This window comes from Arachis hypogaea, chromosome 13 (assembly GCF_003086295.3).
Source record: "Arachis hypogaea cultivar Tifrunner chromosome 13, arahy.Tifrunner.gnm2.J5K5, whole genome shotgun sequence".
In the NCBI taxonomy this organism is placed as follows: domain Eukaryota; kingdom Viridiplantae; phylum Streptophyta; class Magnoliopsida; order Fabales; family Fabaceae; genus Arachis; species Arachis hypogaea.
Genome location: NC_092048.1, coordinates 22,712,166 through 22,728,862, shown reverse-complemented (window position 1 = coordinate 22,728,862; position 16,697 = coordinate 22,712,166). Strand labels below are relative to the sequence as shown.

General features: G+C 40.9%; 1 protein-coding gene across 1 annotated transcript; it reads right to left on the bottom strand.

Moving 5' to 3' along the window:
- Positions 1 to 278: 278 nt before the first annotated feature.
- On the bottom strand, positions 279 to 2,093 carry LOC140177490 (uncharacterized). The gene is made up of 2 exons (XM_072210602.1): positions 1,206 to 2,093; positions 279 to 959 (listed from the first exon to the last, which is right to left on the bottom strand). Exons 1-2 carry the CDS (start codon positions 2,091 to 2,093, stop codon positions 279 to 281), a joined length of 1,569 nt encoding a protein of 522 aa, XP_072066703.1.
- Positions 2,094 to 16,697: the final 14,604 nt, after the last annotated feature.

Here is a 16,697-nt window from a genome sequence, read left to right as displayed (position 1 = left end):
AGTTTGGCGGGGCCAGGTCGTTTCCTTTAGTATTGACGTAGCCGTTTGTTATGGCTTAAACTTAGGTGGCTCCCGGGGTGATCAGTCCCGGGGTGCCGTATCGTGATTCCGTTTAACGTATTATATGGAACTTGTTGTCGTGGGATGTGTAAGTAGGGATCAATAGAGAGGTAATTTTGACAAGTAAACATTAACAGGTAATTGAGCAAGTCTATTATCGTAGCAAGTGCAAAAGTAAATGATTAAGCTCGTTAGGTCGCCTAGTCGGCGTGCTTGAGCTAAGAATAAAACCTTCTCAGGTTACCTGCATTCCAAGTTCTCGGGACCTCTTTACCGTCGAGCTTCTCCAATTTGTAGGCGCCCTTGCCAATCACTTCTTTGACTCTGTAGGGACCTTCCCAGTTCACTGCCAGTTTAGCTTCTCCCTGGGTCAGTAGTCCGATGTCGTTGCGCCGTAGGACAAGGTCGTTTTGCTCAAATTCCCTCTTGAGCACTTTGGAGTTGTAGCGTAGGGCCATTCTTTGCTTTAGTGCTATTTCTGACAAATGGGCTATCTCCCTAGCCTCGTCTGCTAGGTCTTTTTCCACCGCTTCCTCTACTCCCTTCAGAAGTAATCGTGGGCTTGGCTCGCCGATCTCTACGGGTATCATTGCTTCCACCCCATACGTCAGGCGGAATGGGGTTTTCCCTGTGGAGGATTGCTCGGTTGTTCGGTAGGACCAGAGAACCGAGGCGAGTTCGTCGGCCCATGCCCTTTTTTTGTTGTCCAGCCGCTTCTTGAGGCCTAGCAAGACGACCTTGTTTGCGGCCTCAACTTGACCATTTGTCTGGGGGTGTTCTACTGAGGAGAATTTCTGCTTTATGCCTAGGCCGGTGAGGAACTCCATGAATTTCTTGTCGGTGAACTGTGTCCCATTGTCAGAGATGACGACTTCCGGGATGCCAAATCGAGTTATCACCTGCCTCCACACGAACTTTCGACAATTGGCTGAGGATATGCTCGCCAGTGGTTCAGCTTCTATCCATTTGGTGTAGTAGTCAATAGCGACTATGAGGTATTTGACTTGCCCCGGGCCGACCGGGAAAGGTCTCAGTAGATCGATTCCCCATTATGCGAAAGGTCGGGAGGATGTTAGCAGGCTTAGTTCAGTTGTCGGCGCTCTGTGGAAGTTGGCGTTCTCTTGGCACTTGACACATTTCCTTACGAACTCTTTTGAGTCGACCATCATCGACGACCAGTAATATCCAGCTCGGATGAGCTTTCTTGCTAGGGCTTTGCCCCCGATGTGGTGACCGCAGCATCCCTCGTGGACTTCTTTGAGTACGTAGTCCGTTTGGTCGGGATGGAGGCACTTCAGCAAGGGCTGGCTAAGTCCCTTTTTGAATAGTTGGCCTTGTATGATCGCATATCTGGCCGCCTCCCTTCTCAATGCTTTATCCTCCTTCTCGTCTTCAGGGAGTTTGCCGTTTTCTAGGAAATCAGTGATGGGGTCCATCCAGGAGGGACCTATCTTTGTCAGGTGGAGGGCGACTGCTGGTTCCTTTATCATTCCTTGAATAAGGGACCTGTTGCCGACTCCTGGTTTCGTGCTCGCTAGCTTTGATAGGAGGTCTGCCCGTGTGTTCCTTTCCCTCGGAACGTGTTGGACCGCGACCTCCTCGAATTGTTTTGCCAGCTCTTTGATCTTTTCCAAGTACTTTTGTAATAGCGAGTCCCTGGCTTGGTAGCTTCCGTTCACCTGCGAGGTAACGACCTGTGAGTCACTGCATACTTCCAGCCTCGTAGCCCCGACTTCTCGAGCTAGGATCAAGCCGCCCAGGAGGGCCTCGTATTCCGCTTGGTTGTTTGATACGGGAAACTCGAACTTGATTGATTGTTCGTATATGACTCCGGCAGAACTTTCCAAGATGATCCCGGCACCCCCAGACGTTTGGTTGGAGGCTCCGTCCACATGGAGCCTCCACCGTATGCCCGCTTCCTCGGTCGGGTCCCCCGCTACTTCCACCAAGAAGTCTGTCATTGCTTGTGCCTTGATCGCATGTCGGGGCTCATATCGCAAATCATATTGAGATAGTTCGATGGCCCAAGTCATCATTCTTCCCGTTAAGTTGGGTTTTTGGAGCACTTGGTGGATTCCTTGGTCTGTTCTTACGACCACTTGGTGACACTGAAAATACTGTCGTAGTCTTCAGGAGGAGGTTAGCAGTGCTAGAGCCAGCTTCTCTAGTTTGCTGTATCTTAGTTCTGCTCCTTGTAGTGCTCTACTCACAAAGTAAACTGGTTGTTGAATCTTTCCTTCTTCCCGTACCAAGACTGCCGCCAGCGCCTCCTCCGTTATGGCCAGGTACAGGCAGAGCGGTTCTCCGACTTTTGGCTTCCCGAGCACGGGTGGTGTGGCTAGGATTTCTTTGAAATGATTGAATGCTTCCTCACACGCCGGGGTCCAATAAAAAACTATCCCTTTTTTCATAAGGTTGAAAAATGGCAGCGCTCTAGCAGCCGACGCTCTGAGGAAATGGGATAAAGCGGTGACTTTTCTGGATAGCCTCTGAACATCCTTGACGCAGCCCGGACTCTTCATTCGGAGTATTGCTTGGCATTTTTCCGGGTTGGCCTCGACCCCTCTTTGGGTTATCATGAACCCTAGGAATTTTCCTGCTTCCATGGCAAAGGCGCATTTGAGTGGGTTGAGCCTCATGCCGTATTTTCGGAGGGAGGCGAACACGTTTCCCAGGTCGCTTATGAGGTCCTCAAACCGGGTGGTCTTTGCGAGGATATCATCTACATACACCTCCACCGTTTTGCCTATGAGGTCACTAAATATTTTGTTCATTAGCCTTTGGTATGTTGCCCCAGCGTTCTTCAGGCCGAACGACATCACCTTGTAGCAATATGTCCCTCTTGGCATTATGAACGCCGTTTTCTCTTTGTCAGGTCGGTGCATTGGTATCTGATTATAGCCTGAGTAAGCGTCCATAAAGCTCAGGTACCGGTATCCCGCTGCTGCGTCGACGAGCGCATTGATGTTGGGCAGGGGGTAGCAGTCCTTGGGGCATGCTTTGTTGAGATCAGAGTAATTCACACACATCCTCCATTTCCCATTGTGTTTTTTCACTAGAACCACATTCAACACCCATGTCGAGTAGTCAAGTTCTCGAATAAATCCTGCTTCGAGGAGGCTAGCCGTCTGCCTGGCCACCTCCTCTGCTCGCTCTTGCGACATTTTCCTTCTTCTTTGAGCTACCGGTCTTGCGTCCGCCGTCACGGCCAGGTGATGTGACATGAGTTGGGGGTCTATACCCGGCATGTCGGCTGGCGTCCATGCAAATAGGTCACCGTTGGCTCTTATCATTTCCATTAAAGGTTCCGTCAGGTCGTGTGGGAGGTTTCTGTTCACGAAGGTGAACTTCTCCTCCGTATCCTCGACTCTGAGCCTCTCTAAGTTCCCTTCTGGCTCAGGTCTCGGCTTGTCGCTGACTCTAGCGTCCAGGTCGGCAAGAAACACCCCCGATGCCTCTTTAGATTTTTTCCTTAAGGAGAAGCTGGCATTATCGCAAGCGACCGCCGTTTTCAAGTCTCCTTTTATGGATCCCACAGATCCGTCATCGGCGACGAACTTCATCATCAACATCTTCGTGATGATCACTTCTCCTAGTTCATTGATGGTCTTCCTTCCTAGGATGATATTGTAAGTCGTGGAGTCTCGTAGAACTACGAACTCGGCCATTACCGATCTTCGTCGTTGTCCTGATCCTACGGAATCAGGTAAGGAGATTATCCCATCTGGCTTGATGAAGTGATCGCCCAATCCTACGACACCGTGCTGGTGTCTCTTCAAGTCGGCATCCCGTAGGCCCAAGGCATCGAATACGTTGCGAAACATGATATTCGAGTCGGCCCCAGTGTCCACGAGGATCCGCTTGATCAAGCCGGTTCCTACCCTGACCGTGATGACCATGGAGGGATTTTCTGCGGCCTCATCGAACCATTGGTCCTCAGGGCCGAATGAGATGGGTGGGAACCTCTTAGAGCTTCGCGGGGAGGACGAGGAGACCGTCAGGACCTTGGCGTCTTTCTTATGTGCTGATCTCAACCTGGGAGGTGCGTCTCGTGCCGTTACCACGTTCACAATGGTGAGGCCGCGCTCGTCGTCCCCCGGCTCGTGGCGTCGCTTCGCCGCACGGGTCTTGTCCTCTCTTTCATGGTCGTGATCTCGTCTCCTCGGCTCCCTGATAAAATGGGAGAACTCAGTCAGTTTCCCGTCCCGGATTGCTTGTTCCAACGCGTCCTTTAGGTCGAAGCAGTCCTGTGCTTGTGTCCATAGCCTTTGTGATAGTCACAATAGAGGCTATTGTTTCCCCCAGTCCGATCCTTCAGAGGTCGGGGTTTCGACAGAATTTCCTTCTCGACTATCTGCTGGTAAACTTCTATAATGAGGACGGTAGAGGGTGTAATTGGTGAATTTCCCGACACGAGGAAACGCTCGGGACGTCTTGCTCAGACCGTCGTCTCTGGCGTGTTACTTCTGTCTCTCCCTGATGCCGTGCTGCCGAGTTTGGTTGTAGGCGGGTTGCCGCTTGTTGGCGGCCACGACCTGACTGACTTCCTCATTATTAATGTATTCCCTGGCTACACTTTGGATCTCCTGCATTCTCCATACAGGCTTCATGGTGAGGTACTTTCTGAAGTCCTTGTTTAGAAGTCTGTTCGTCAGGCACAAGCTAGCAACCGAATCCGTCAGCCCATCGATCTCCAAGCACTCATCGTTGAACCGGTCTAGGTATTTCCTGGTCGGCTCGCCGGACCTCTAAGTCACTCCAAATAATTGATTGGGTGCTTTGCCTTTGCGATTCTGGTTGTAAATTGTGCTAGAAAGGCGCGGCTGATTTCTGAAAACCTGGTCACCGAGCCCTGCAGAAAGTTATTAAACCACCGTATTGGAGGTCCCGCTAGGGTGACCGGGAAAGCGCGGCACCTTACCTCGTCTTCCACTCCCTCCAGGTTTATTCTGGCTTCGAAAGCCATGAGGTGCTCCTGCTGGTCTTGGGTTCCGTCGTACCTCATGTTCGTTAGCTTGTCAAAGTGCTTTGGTAGCCGGACCTCGAGGATGGAACGATGAAATGGGGTTGCGCCCATTATCACTAGTCCCCGCGTTCTCGTTGTTCTTCCCTCGTCGTCCTCCCGACGAGTGTCCTCGCGGTTTCGATCTGTGGTGCGCCTCCTTTCGTGCATGGTGTAAATGATGGGGTCGCGGCGTCTTTTTGTGTGTCCTTCCTCCCTGGCTCTCTCGGGCTCAGATCGTGGGCTAGCTATTCGTCGGGAGCGGCTTCTCGGGGGGTGGGGGGAACGGGAGTAGCTTGATTCGGAAGTTTGTTGGCGATGTTCCTGGTCTGCCAGCCGGCGCTCCAGGTCCTGCATCCTGTGGCGTAGTTCTTGCATTATTCTGTGCTGTTGTCGCCAGTTCCCCCGAAGAGGCGCCTTTTGGGAGATCGTGAGGTTCATCTTGGAGGGGACCTCGTGCGCTCTCGGGAAGAAGCCACGGAGGCTTCCCCTCTGCGCTCGGTCTCGCGACCTGTTCCTCATGGGTCCAGTACAACGTCCATTCAGGTGATTCCCCACAGACAGCGCTAATGTTCGGTAGGTCGGGTACTGGACGGTTCAGATTAGTATCTTGGTTGATGAGGGGGAGGCCTTGATGATTGGATTTTTGACGGTTTAGAATTTCACTAATGAAATCTCGTTGTAAAGTATAGTTTCTAAACCAAGCAATAATCCTTTCATACAAAAAGTTGTTTGTCACTAGTACAAACCCCTAAAATTTATAAACCGAAGTATTGGACCTCGGGTCGTTCTCCCTAGGAATTACAATAAAGTGTCTTGCTATTGGTTGTGAGTTATTTTGGGGTTTTGGATAAGAAGCATGAAAAGTAAATGGCAATGAAAATAAACTAACAACTATAAAAGCTCTTGGCAAGATATGAGAACTAGAAATCCTATCCTAGTTATCCTTCTCAATTGTGATGAGAATTATTCATTGCTCCCACTTAGTTAACCTCTAACCATGGAGGAAAGTCAAGTGGATGAATCAATTTGATTCCTCAAGTCCTAATTAACTCCTAAAGGAGAGACTAGCTTTAGAGGCATTCAAATCAATTAGCAATCTCTAATTATCAATCAACAAAGGAATTAGATAACTCAAGAGTCACTAACCACTCTACCTAGGCCAAGAGGAACAAAATCTATACAAAAATCCAACCAAGCATTTAATCAAACACTTGGAAGGCACAAAAGAAAAGTATAGTCAATCACAACAAGAATGAATTCTAACTACAATTGAATGTAAAGAATTAACAACAACAATCAAGGAAATCACAATTATCATGAATTACCTCAAATTACATTATTAAAAGGGAATAAAAGGAACAACAATCTATCTAAAACAAAGTGAAGAATTACAAGAACTAAAGTACATAACTAGGGAGAGGAAGAGGAGAAGATTAAGAATTGGCAAAGGAGAATTGAATTAAGGCATGAATTAAACCTAGATCTAAAAAGGGATATTAACCTAAACCTAATCCTAATCCTAGAGAGAAGTGAGAGCTTCTCTCTCTAAAACTACTTAAAACTAAAGCTATCACTTCCTTCTTCTCCAATTGTTATGTCTCCCCTTTAGGCCTTGATCCTTTTATTCCTCTCTATCAGCAATTGGCGCCAAAAATGGGTTCAGAAACCCCTCAAAATCGCCAGGCATGTGTTGCCTTAATGAAGTCATGTGCAGACATCGACGCGTGCGCGCACGGTACGCGTGCGCGTCCCTGACTTATTCCGCAATGTGCGCGCGAGCGCCTTGTGCGCGTGCGCGTGCTTGGCCGTAATCAATTCTTTGGCTTTTTTGTGCTTCTCTCCACTTGCATGCTTCCTTTGATCCATGCCTGGCCTATTTCAATCCTGGAATTACTAGCAAACACATCAAGGCCTCTTATGGAATCAAGGAGAAATCAAAATTCATCAAAATAAGGCCTAAAAAGCATGTTTTTACACCTAAGCACAAATACGGGAGAGATAACAAAACCATGCTAATTCATAGGTTAAATGCGAGAAGAGTGTAAATCATGTTGCTTGTATGCGAAGTTTGTATTCATAGGTTTTGATGAATGACAAACCAACAAACGACATGAAAGACAAACCAACAAACAACTTGAATGAACAAGCATATTGAAAGATCAACCAACATTCAACGTTGAGGAATGAAGAGTTGAAAGCAACACAACAACAACAAAAAACTCAAGTCCACAACATTTGAAGACAAGTATAGTGTCTTAGGACTTAGGTAACTTCTTGTTAAGAACCAATTGCTAAATCTCTCAACACACACTCACAAAATGTTTTGATGCACATCTTGCAATTCGATGCTAGCCAAATGGTTTAAAAACTTGTTTTCAAAGGTACAAAAGCATAGGAATTGACTCCAACAAGTTTGAGATCAATCCTAAGTAGTTTGAAGTGATTTTAAGCCATTCTTTAAGGTTTGCATCGATGCACACTCATCTTGCATCGATGCAAAGCATGCAACGACTTGTTGCATCGATGCAAAGATGTTTGCATCGATGCAACCTAGCTGAAAATTCAAATTTCAGCTTCAAAGACACATTTGCATCGATGCAAAGTGTTATGCATCGATGCAAATGATTCAAAAACATAAAAAACGGCTAGTTTTAACAAAACGGCTCCATCCCATTAACTCCCAAACGTTTCTAAGGTTTGGGAAGTCTATAAATAGATGGATTAAAGCCTTATTTCACACATGTGAGTATTTGCAAACTATCTTGTTCATATTCTTTCATTCTACACATTTTTAAGGTGTTATAATACACAATTTGAGAGAGCAATATCAATTGGTTCAATAGTGCTAAACTTGTAATCATACACTCTTCTAGAGAGTACTCATTTCATCTCAACAATTCTTTGAGAATTGTTTTCTTGTAACACTTTGTAAATTGGAGTGTGATCTCCAAGGTTGAGTCAAGAGTTATAAACACTATAGTCGGTAAGGATACCAAAGAGGTATACTAAGTACTCAAGGCAAATCTTAGAGAAGGTATCTCTAAGTGGAGTAGGTTAGTATACGAGTGGTGATCATATACCGTGAGGTGTTAGAAACTAAGGACTCGGATTGTAAAAGGTTTTGCGCGAGCACCTTGAAGCTTGGCAATAGTGGAACTTCTCAATAGCGATTGAGAAAGAAAGTGGACGTAGGACAAGGATTGTGCCGAACCACTCTAAATAGCGTTTGCATCTCTCCAAACTCATCTCTTCTATATTATTGTCTTTTACCTTTGAGCAAATAAATTGTGATCGAAAAGTAGCTTCGTAAGTACTTAAGGAATGGCTTAAGTCCGATTGGTGAAAAGCTTGATCAATTTATTTGAGTTGGTGTCTATTGGAAAGTAAAAGCTCCTTATAAATGCTTAGCAATTGAGTTAAGCTCTTGGAAAAATACTAGTACAATAACACTTTTATATATTGTCTTTAACTTTTGCAAAAAGATTCATTGTTGTTGCAATACTCAATTCACCCCCCCCCCTCTTGAGTAATTGTGCATAGGTTCTACAAGTGGCATCAGAGCTTAACCCTTTGAAAGACTTAACCGTTTAAGGGAAAAGATCATGGCAAGCACAAGCTTTAACAACAACAACACTAGTGAAGGTAACTCAACCGCTAGACCTCCTCTTTTTAGCGGAACAAATTACTCTTATTGGAAAAATAAGATGAGAATTTGGATCCGTTCTCAAGATGTGAGAATTTGGAAGGTGATTGAGAATGGAAATCACATTCCAACAAAGACAACAAGCGCTAAAGAAGGAGAAGTCTCCGTCTTAAAGCAAGTACCGAAAGGAGAAAATGAATATAGTGACGATGATTGGAAGAAAGTGGCAATGAATGATAAAGCCATCAACTTCATCCATTGTGCACTTAACGAGCATGACTATATGAAGATCTCTACATGTGAAACCGCTAAAGAGATTTGGGATAAACTCCAAATCACTTACGAAGGAACCGACCACGTTAAAGAATCAAAGGTATTTATGTTGGTTCATGAATGGGAAAATTTTAAAATGAAAGATGAAGAGAGCATTGAAGAAGCTCTTGAAAGACTCTCCAAGATCTTCAACAACCTAAGCATGCTTGGCACAAAATACAATGATAAACAAATTGTGACCAAGGTGCTTACAAGCCTTACACCAAAATGGAACTCCAAAGTGAACGCCATTGTGGAAGGAAGGCTCTATGATCAACTTACATTTGATCAACTACGAGGTAATCTTCTCACCTATGAGATGACTATGCTAAATAGACAAAAAGGTGAAGAAAGCAAGAAGAAAAGTCTCGCCCTTAAAACAACATCACTACAAGAAGAGAGTGATGATAATGAAGAAGAAGGAGATGAAGAATTTGCACTCTTATTAAAAAGATTCAATAAGTTTGCAATGAAGAAAAACTTCAAGAGCAAAACAAAGGTACCAAAATGCTATGAGTGTGGAGAAGTTGGACACATTAAACCCAATTGTCCAAAACTTCAAAAGGAGGACAAAAACAAGAAATTTAAGAAGAAGGAGAAAGCATATATATCATGGGAGAACGAGGATGAATCCGACTCCGATGACGACGAGGTTGCAAATCTTTGCTTAATGGCAAGCGAAGAAAAGGTTAGTAATGACAACTCCACTTCTTTTAATTTACAAGATGAATATGATGCCTTACTTGAGGTGTACACAAAACTTACCCAAGATTATTCTCTCCTAAAGAAAAAGAATATGGATCTTTTAAAACAATATGAGATGTTGAAAAATGAGAATATCAATCTTGGAAAAGATAAGTGTAGCACAAGTAGTGATCCATACAAATCTTGTAAAATGCATGAAAATGAAATTACAAATCTTAAGAACACTTTAGCTAAGTTCAATGAATCTTCAAAGAACTTAGATAAAATGTTGAAAAACCAAAAGCATGTTCATAATAAGGAAGGTTTAGGTTTTGAAAAAGGAAAATTTAAAAATACTAAAACTCCTATTAGGCAACCGCAAGCCCAAAAGGCAAGCATGCCTAAAAGGAATGAAGCCTTTAAACATCCTCCTCAACATGCTTCATTTAGAAATTATAATCACAATGCATATAGATCAAAAGATGTTGCATTTAGGAAACAACCTAGGCAACCATTTAGAAACATGCATAGGATGCAAAATCCAAATGTCATATGTCATTATTGTAATAAAGTAGGTCATATAGCACCCGTATGCTTTACTAGAATTAAACATATAAACTTTCGTAGTCTAGATACGAGATGGGCACCTTATAGGCATTATGCTCATACTAACCATCAAGGACCCAAATTCACTTGGGTACCTAAATCCCAATTTTAATTGTTTTGTAGGTACGTGTTGGAGCTAAGGATACAAATTGGTATGTTGATAGTGGATGCTCCAAACACATGACCGGCGATGAATTAAAGTTCACCGCAATAGAGCCTACAAACGGAGGAAACGTGATCTATGGAGACAACAACACCGGCAAAGTAATCGGCGTTGGAAAAGTTGGTAAAAATTCTTCTACCTCCATAGATAATGTTATACTTGTCAAAGGTCTCAAACATAATCTCATTAGTGTTAGCCAACTTTGTGACAAAGGAAACTTAGTCACCTTTGACTCAAAATGTTGTTTGATAAAAAGGCAAGACACTAATGAAATTGTGCTAATTGGACACCGTGTTGACAATGTATACATGATTAATCTAGATGAAGTTTCCTCAAATGATGTGAAATGCCTTGTTAGTAAAAATGATGAAACTTGGTTATGGCATCGTAGAGTAGCTCATGCTAACATGGACCATCTTAGCAAGTTGGTCTCTAAAGAGTTAGTAATTGGCTTACCAAAGCTACGTTTTGAAAAAGACGTCCTTTGCGACGCATGTCAAAAGGGAAAACAAGTAAAGGCCTCTTTTAAATCTAAAAACATTGTTTCAACAACAAGGCCATTACAACTTTTGCACATGGATTTATTTGGTCCTTCCAGGACTATGAGCTTTGGTGGCAATTACTATGCTTTAGTTATTGTTGATGATTACTCTCGATTTACATGGACCTTGTTCCTAGCAAACAAGAGTGATGCATTTCGAGCATTCAAAAGATTAGCCAAAGTTATTCAAAATGAAAAGAATTTGCATATATCATCTATTAGAAGTGATCATGGTGGAGAATTTGAAAACAATCTTTTTGAAACTTTTTGTGAAGAAAATGGCATTGAGTATAATTTTTCCTCTCCTAGAACACCACAACAAAATGGTGTGGTTGAAAGGAAAAATCGTCATTTAGAAGAAATGGCGAGAACTATGCTCAATGAGGCTAATATTCCTAAGTACTTTTGGGCGGATGCGGTTAGTACCGCGTGTTATGTTATGAATAGGATTATCATTCGACCTATTCTTAAGAAAACACCGTACGAATTGTACAAAGGAAGAAAGCCAAACATTTCCCACCTTCACGTCTTTGGCTGTAAATGCTTTATTCTAAATAATGGAAAAGATAACTTAGGCAAATTTGATGCTAAGGCTGATGAAGGAATCTTCTTAGGCTACTCTTTAACTAGCAAAGCTTTTAGAGTATATAATAAACGCATCATGACTATGGAAGAAAGTATTCATGTCGCTTTTGATGAAACTAACCGTTGTTATGCTAGAAAAGATTTTGATGAAAATGTAGAAAACTTTGATTCACTAAATTTGAATGGTGAAGACAAAGAAAAAGATTTAAATGAAGCCTCTACAACAAAGGATAATGTTCAAGTTGAAGAAATTGCACCATCACAAGCACAAATAAATGCACTTCCAAAGGACTGGCGTACTTCAAAGGATCATCCTCTAGACAACGTCATTGGTAATGTTTCGAAAGGGGTAACAACTCGATCCACTTTTAGAAATTTATTTGCATATAGTGCTTTTGTTTCTCAAATTGAACCATCTACCATTGAGTCCGCAATTGATGATGAACATTGGGTTATGGCAATGCAAGAGGAGCTTAACCAATTCAAACGAAATGACGTTTGGGAATTGGTGCCTAAACCAAGTAATCAAACAATTGTAGGAACAAAATGGGTTTTTAGAAATAAACTCGATGAAAATGGTACAATTGTTAGAAACAAAGCTAGATTAGTAGCTAAAGGTTATAATCAAGAGGAAGGCATTGATTATGACGAAACTTATGCTCCCGTAGCTAGATTAGAAGCTATTAGGATGTTACTTGCTTTTGCATCCTCTTATAACTTCAAACTTTATCAAATGGATGTTAAGAGTGCCTTTCTTAATGGTTTCATTCAAGAAGAAGTATATGTTGAACAACCTCCCGGTTTTGAGGATTATGAAAATCCTAATCATGTTTTTAAACTCAAGAAAGCTCTTTATGGTCTTAAACAAGCTCCAAGAGCTTGGTATGAACGTTTGAGCAAGTTTTTAATAGAAAAGGGTTTTAGAAGAGGGAAGGTTGATACAACTTTATTTATCATGATTGAAAACAAAAATATCCTTTTGGTACAAGTTTACGTCGATGACATAATATTTGGTTCAACTAACGAATCACTTTGCAAGTTTTTCTCAAACCTCATGCAAAGTGAATTTGAAATGTCCATGATGGGCGAACTCAACTTCTTCCTTGGTCTTCAAATCAAACAAGGAAAAGAAGGAACTTTCGTTGGCCAAACCAAATATTGCAAGGAATTGCTCAAAAGATTTGGAATGGACAATGCTAAGGCAATGGACACACCAATGAGCACTACTTGCTACCTTGACAAAGATGAACAAGGTAAAAACATAGATGTAAAGAAGTATAGAGGCATGATAGGATCATTGCTTTATCTAACGGCAAGTAGGCCAGATATCATGTTTAGTGTATGCATGTGTGCGAGATACCAAACTAATCCTAAGGAATCTCACTTAAGTGCGGTGAAAAGGATTATGAAGTATCTCATAGGAACATTAAATGTTGGATTGTGGTATCCGAAAGGATCCACTTGTGATTTGATTGGTTATTCCGATTCCGATTTTGCCGGTTGCAAATTGGATAGGAAAAGCACTAGCGGCACTTGTCACTTGCTAGGAAACTCTCTTGTTTCATGGCATAGTAAGAAACAAGTAAGTGTAGCCTTATCTACCGCCGAAGCCGAGTATGTAGCCGCCGGTAGTTGTTGCGCCCAAATTTTATGGATGAAACAACAACTTGTGGACTATGGACTCATGCTTGATCACATTCCTATCAAATGTGATAATACTAGTGCAATAAATTTAACCAAGAATCCGGTTCAACATTCAAGAACCAAGCATATTGAGATTAGACATCACTTCATAAGAGACCATGTTGAAAAGGGTGATGTGGTTATTGAATTTGTCGAAACTAGTAAACAACTAGCGGACATCTTCACTAAACCTTTATGTAAAGAAAGTTTTTTTAACATCCGAAATGAACTTGGTATCTTGGATTCTAATCTAATATGATGTGTTTGAATTCATTGTATTTATATTGCTATTTTTTTTCTCTCTTACTAACTTAAGCATTGGAGATATCCTATTAGCCATTGTTTTGTAGGTTTATGAGTTGATGAATGAGTAATTAATCTTGAGGTAGATTAAAGAATTTGAAGATTATAAACAATGGAGGATCAACAAATTGAAGATTTTTTTTTAACATCAAGTCATTTTTTATTGCTTTATGTTTATTATATGAATTGTTAAACTAACTCCTAGTAAGCTAAGGATTTCTTTTATGGTTTAAATACTTTGATATTTTCTTCATAATTTTGTTTAATGATTAATGCTTGTATGCTTATTTGGTGAATAACTCAAAATAGGCTTGGTACCCCTATTTTAAGTTAATGTGCATGCTTTAATATATTTCACTTATTTAGGGGGAATTATGCATGCTCGTTTTATATATAAAAAGAGGAAATCAAATTCTTTTTGAAAGGGGGAAATATCTATTTTCATTGTTTTATGCATGCTTCTATGACACATTTCAAAATCCTTTCTTTTTGATAATGTCAAAAGGGGGAAGAGAAGTTTGAGGATATTTGAAATTTTAAACTTTTGAAAAAGAAGAAGTTTAAGGATTTGAAAAGAAGAAATAAGTTTGCGAAACAATTTTTTCAAAAAGACTTCCGCTAAGCAAAAACTTTGATATCTAAATTGTTTTCTTTGATAAACACCCATTAAGGGAACAAATGCACATATTTAGGGGGAACTCCTGCAAATTTTTTTTTTGTGAAGTCTTCTCCAAAGCTTTCTATAAAACAAAGTGCATTATTGTTGCTTTCAAAATCATTTATAAATGCATATCCTCAAAATTGGTTTGTCATTATCAAAAAGGGGGAAATTGTAAATCATGTTGCTTGTATGCGAAGTTTGTATTCATAGGTTTTGATGAATGACAAACCAACAAACGACATGAAAGACAAACCAACAAACAACTTGAATGAACAAGCATATTGAAAGATCAACCAACATTCAACGTTGAGGAATGAAGAGTTGAAAGCAACACAACAACAACAAAAAACTCAAGTCCACAACATTTGAAGACAAGTATAGTGTCTTAGGACTTAGGTAACTTCTTGTTAAGAACCAATTGCTAAATCTCTCAACACACACTCACAAAATGTTTTGATGCACATCTTGCAATTCGATGCTAGCCAAATGGTTTAAAAACTTGTTTTCAAAGGTACAAAAGCATAGGAATTGACTCCAACAAGTTTGAGATCAATCCTAAGTAGTTTGAAGTGATTTTAAGCCATTCTTTAAGGTTTGCATCGATGCACACTCATCTTGCATCGATGCAAAGCATGCAACGACTTGTTGCATCGATGCAAAGATGTTTGCATCGATACAACCTAGCTGAAAATTCAAATTTCAGCTTCAAAGACACATTTGCATCGATGCAAAGTGTTATGCATCGATGCAAATGATTCAAAAACATAAAAAACGGCTAGTTTTAACAAAACGGCTCCATCCCATTAACTCCCAAACGTTTCTAAGGTTTGGGAAGTCTATAAATAGATGGATTAAAGCCTTATTTCACACATGTGAGTATTTGCAAACTATCTTGTTCATATTCTTTCATTCTACACATTTTTAAGGTGTTATAATACACAATTTGAGAGAGCAATATCAATTGGTTCAATAGTGCTAAACTTGTAATCATACACTCTTCTAGAGAGTACTCATTTCATCTCAACAATTCTTTGAGAATTGTTTTCTTGTAACACTTTGTAAATTGGAGTGTGATCTCCAAGGTTGAGTCAAGAGTTATAAACACTATAGTCGGTAAGGATACCAAAGAGGTATACTAAGTACTCAAGGCAAATCTTAGAGAAGGTATCTCTAAGTGGAGTAGGTTAGTATACGAGTGGTGATCATATACCGTGAGGTGTTAGAAACTAAGGACTCGGATTGTAAAAGGTTTTGCGCGAGCACCTTGAAGCTTGGCAATAGTGGAACTTCTCAATAGCGATTGAGAAAGAAAGTGGACGTAGGACAAGGATTGTGCCGAACCACTCTAAATAGCGTTTGCATCTCTCCAAACTCATCTCTTCTATATTATTGTCTTTTACCTTTGAGCAAATAAATTGTGATCGAAAAGTAGCTTCGTAAGTACTTAAGGAATGGCTTAAGTCCGATTGGTGAAAAGCTTGATCAATTTATTTGAGTTGGTGTCTATTGGAAAGTAAAAGCTCCTTATAAATGCTTAGCAATTGAGTTAAGCTCTTGGAAAAATACTAGTACAATAACACTTTTATATATTGTCTTTAACTTTTGCAAAAAGATTCATTGTTGTTGCAATACTCAATTCACCCCCCCCCCTCTTGAGTAATTGTGCATAGGTTCTACAAAGAGGTCATCAAAATACTCTAAATTCAATACAAGATAAACCCTAAAAATGGGGTTTATCAACCTCCCCACACTTAAACCTTAGCATGTCCTCATGCTAAGATAAGAAGGAACTAAGGGGTATGACATTTATTAAATGCAACTAAACTATATGAGTCCTATCTAAATGCAACTACCTAGTGTGAGTGCAAATGCTTAGTTCAAACAAATCAATTCCCAAGAGACATGTATAGGCACAATAGCTAAGGCAATAGGAGTTAAGTCCAATCCACAATTGTATTGAATTGTCAAAAAGAGTTCAAACTTGCAAGAATATAAATAATATGGGTGAACACATGTACTTGAACTTTTTGAACCCTCACCGGATGTGTATCCGCTCTATTCACTCAAGTGTTTAAGGGTTAATCCACTCAATTCTCTTCTAATCGTGCTTTCCAAAATTTGATTTTCTTCTAACAATCAACACCTATTTGATGCATGCATACATTCATCATGAGGTCTTTCATTAGGTTGTAATGGGGTTAGGGTCAAGGTAGGATCATTTATGATTAAGTGGACTAGAGTTTAGATCTTTGATTAGTATAGACTTTCCCACCTATCTATATAATAACCTATACAAGTTCAAACTATTCTAACTACCCATTTTTCACTTTTTCTTACATATTCATGCATCCTATTTCTTGATTCATAACACTTATGCATTGATTCCCTTTTGTTGAGCTTCACTTTGGGGCATTTTGTCCCCTTTTATTATTTTTCTTCTTTTTCTTTTTT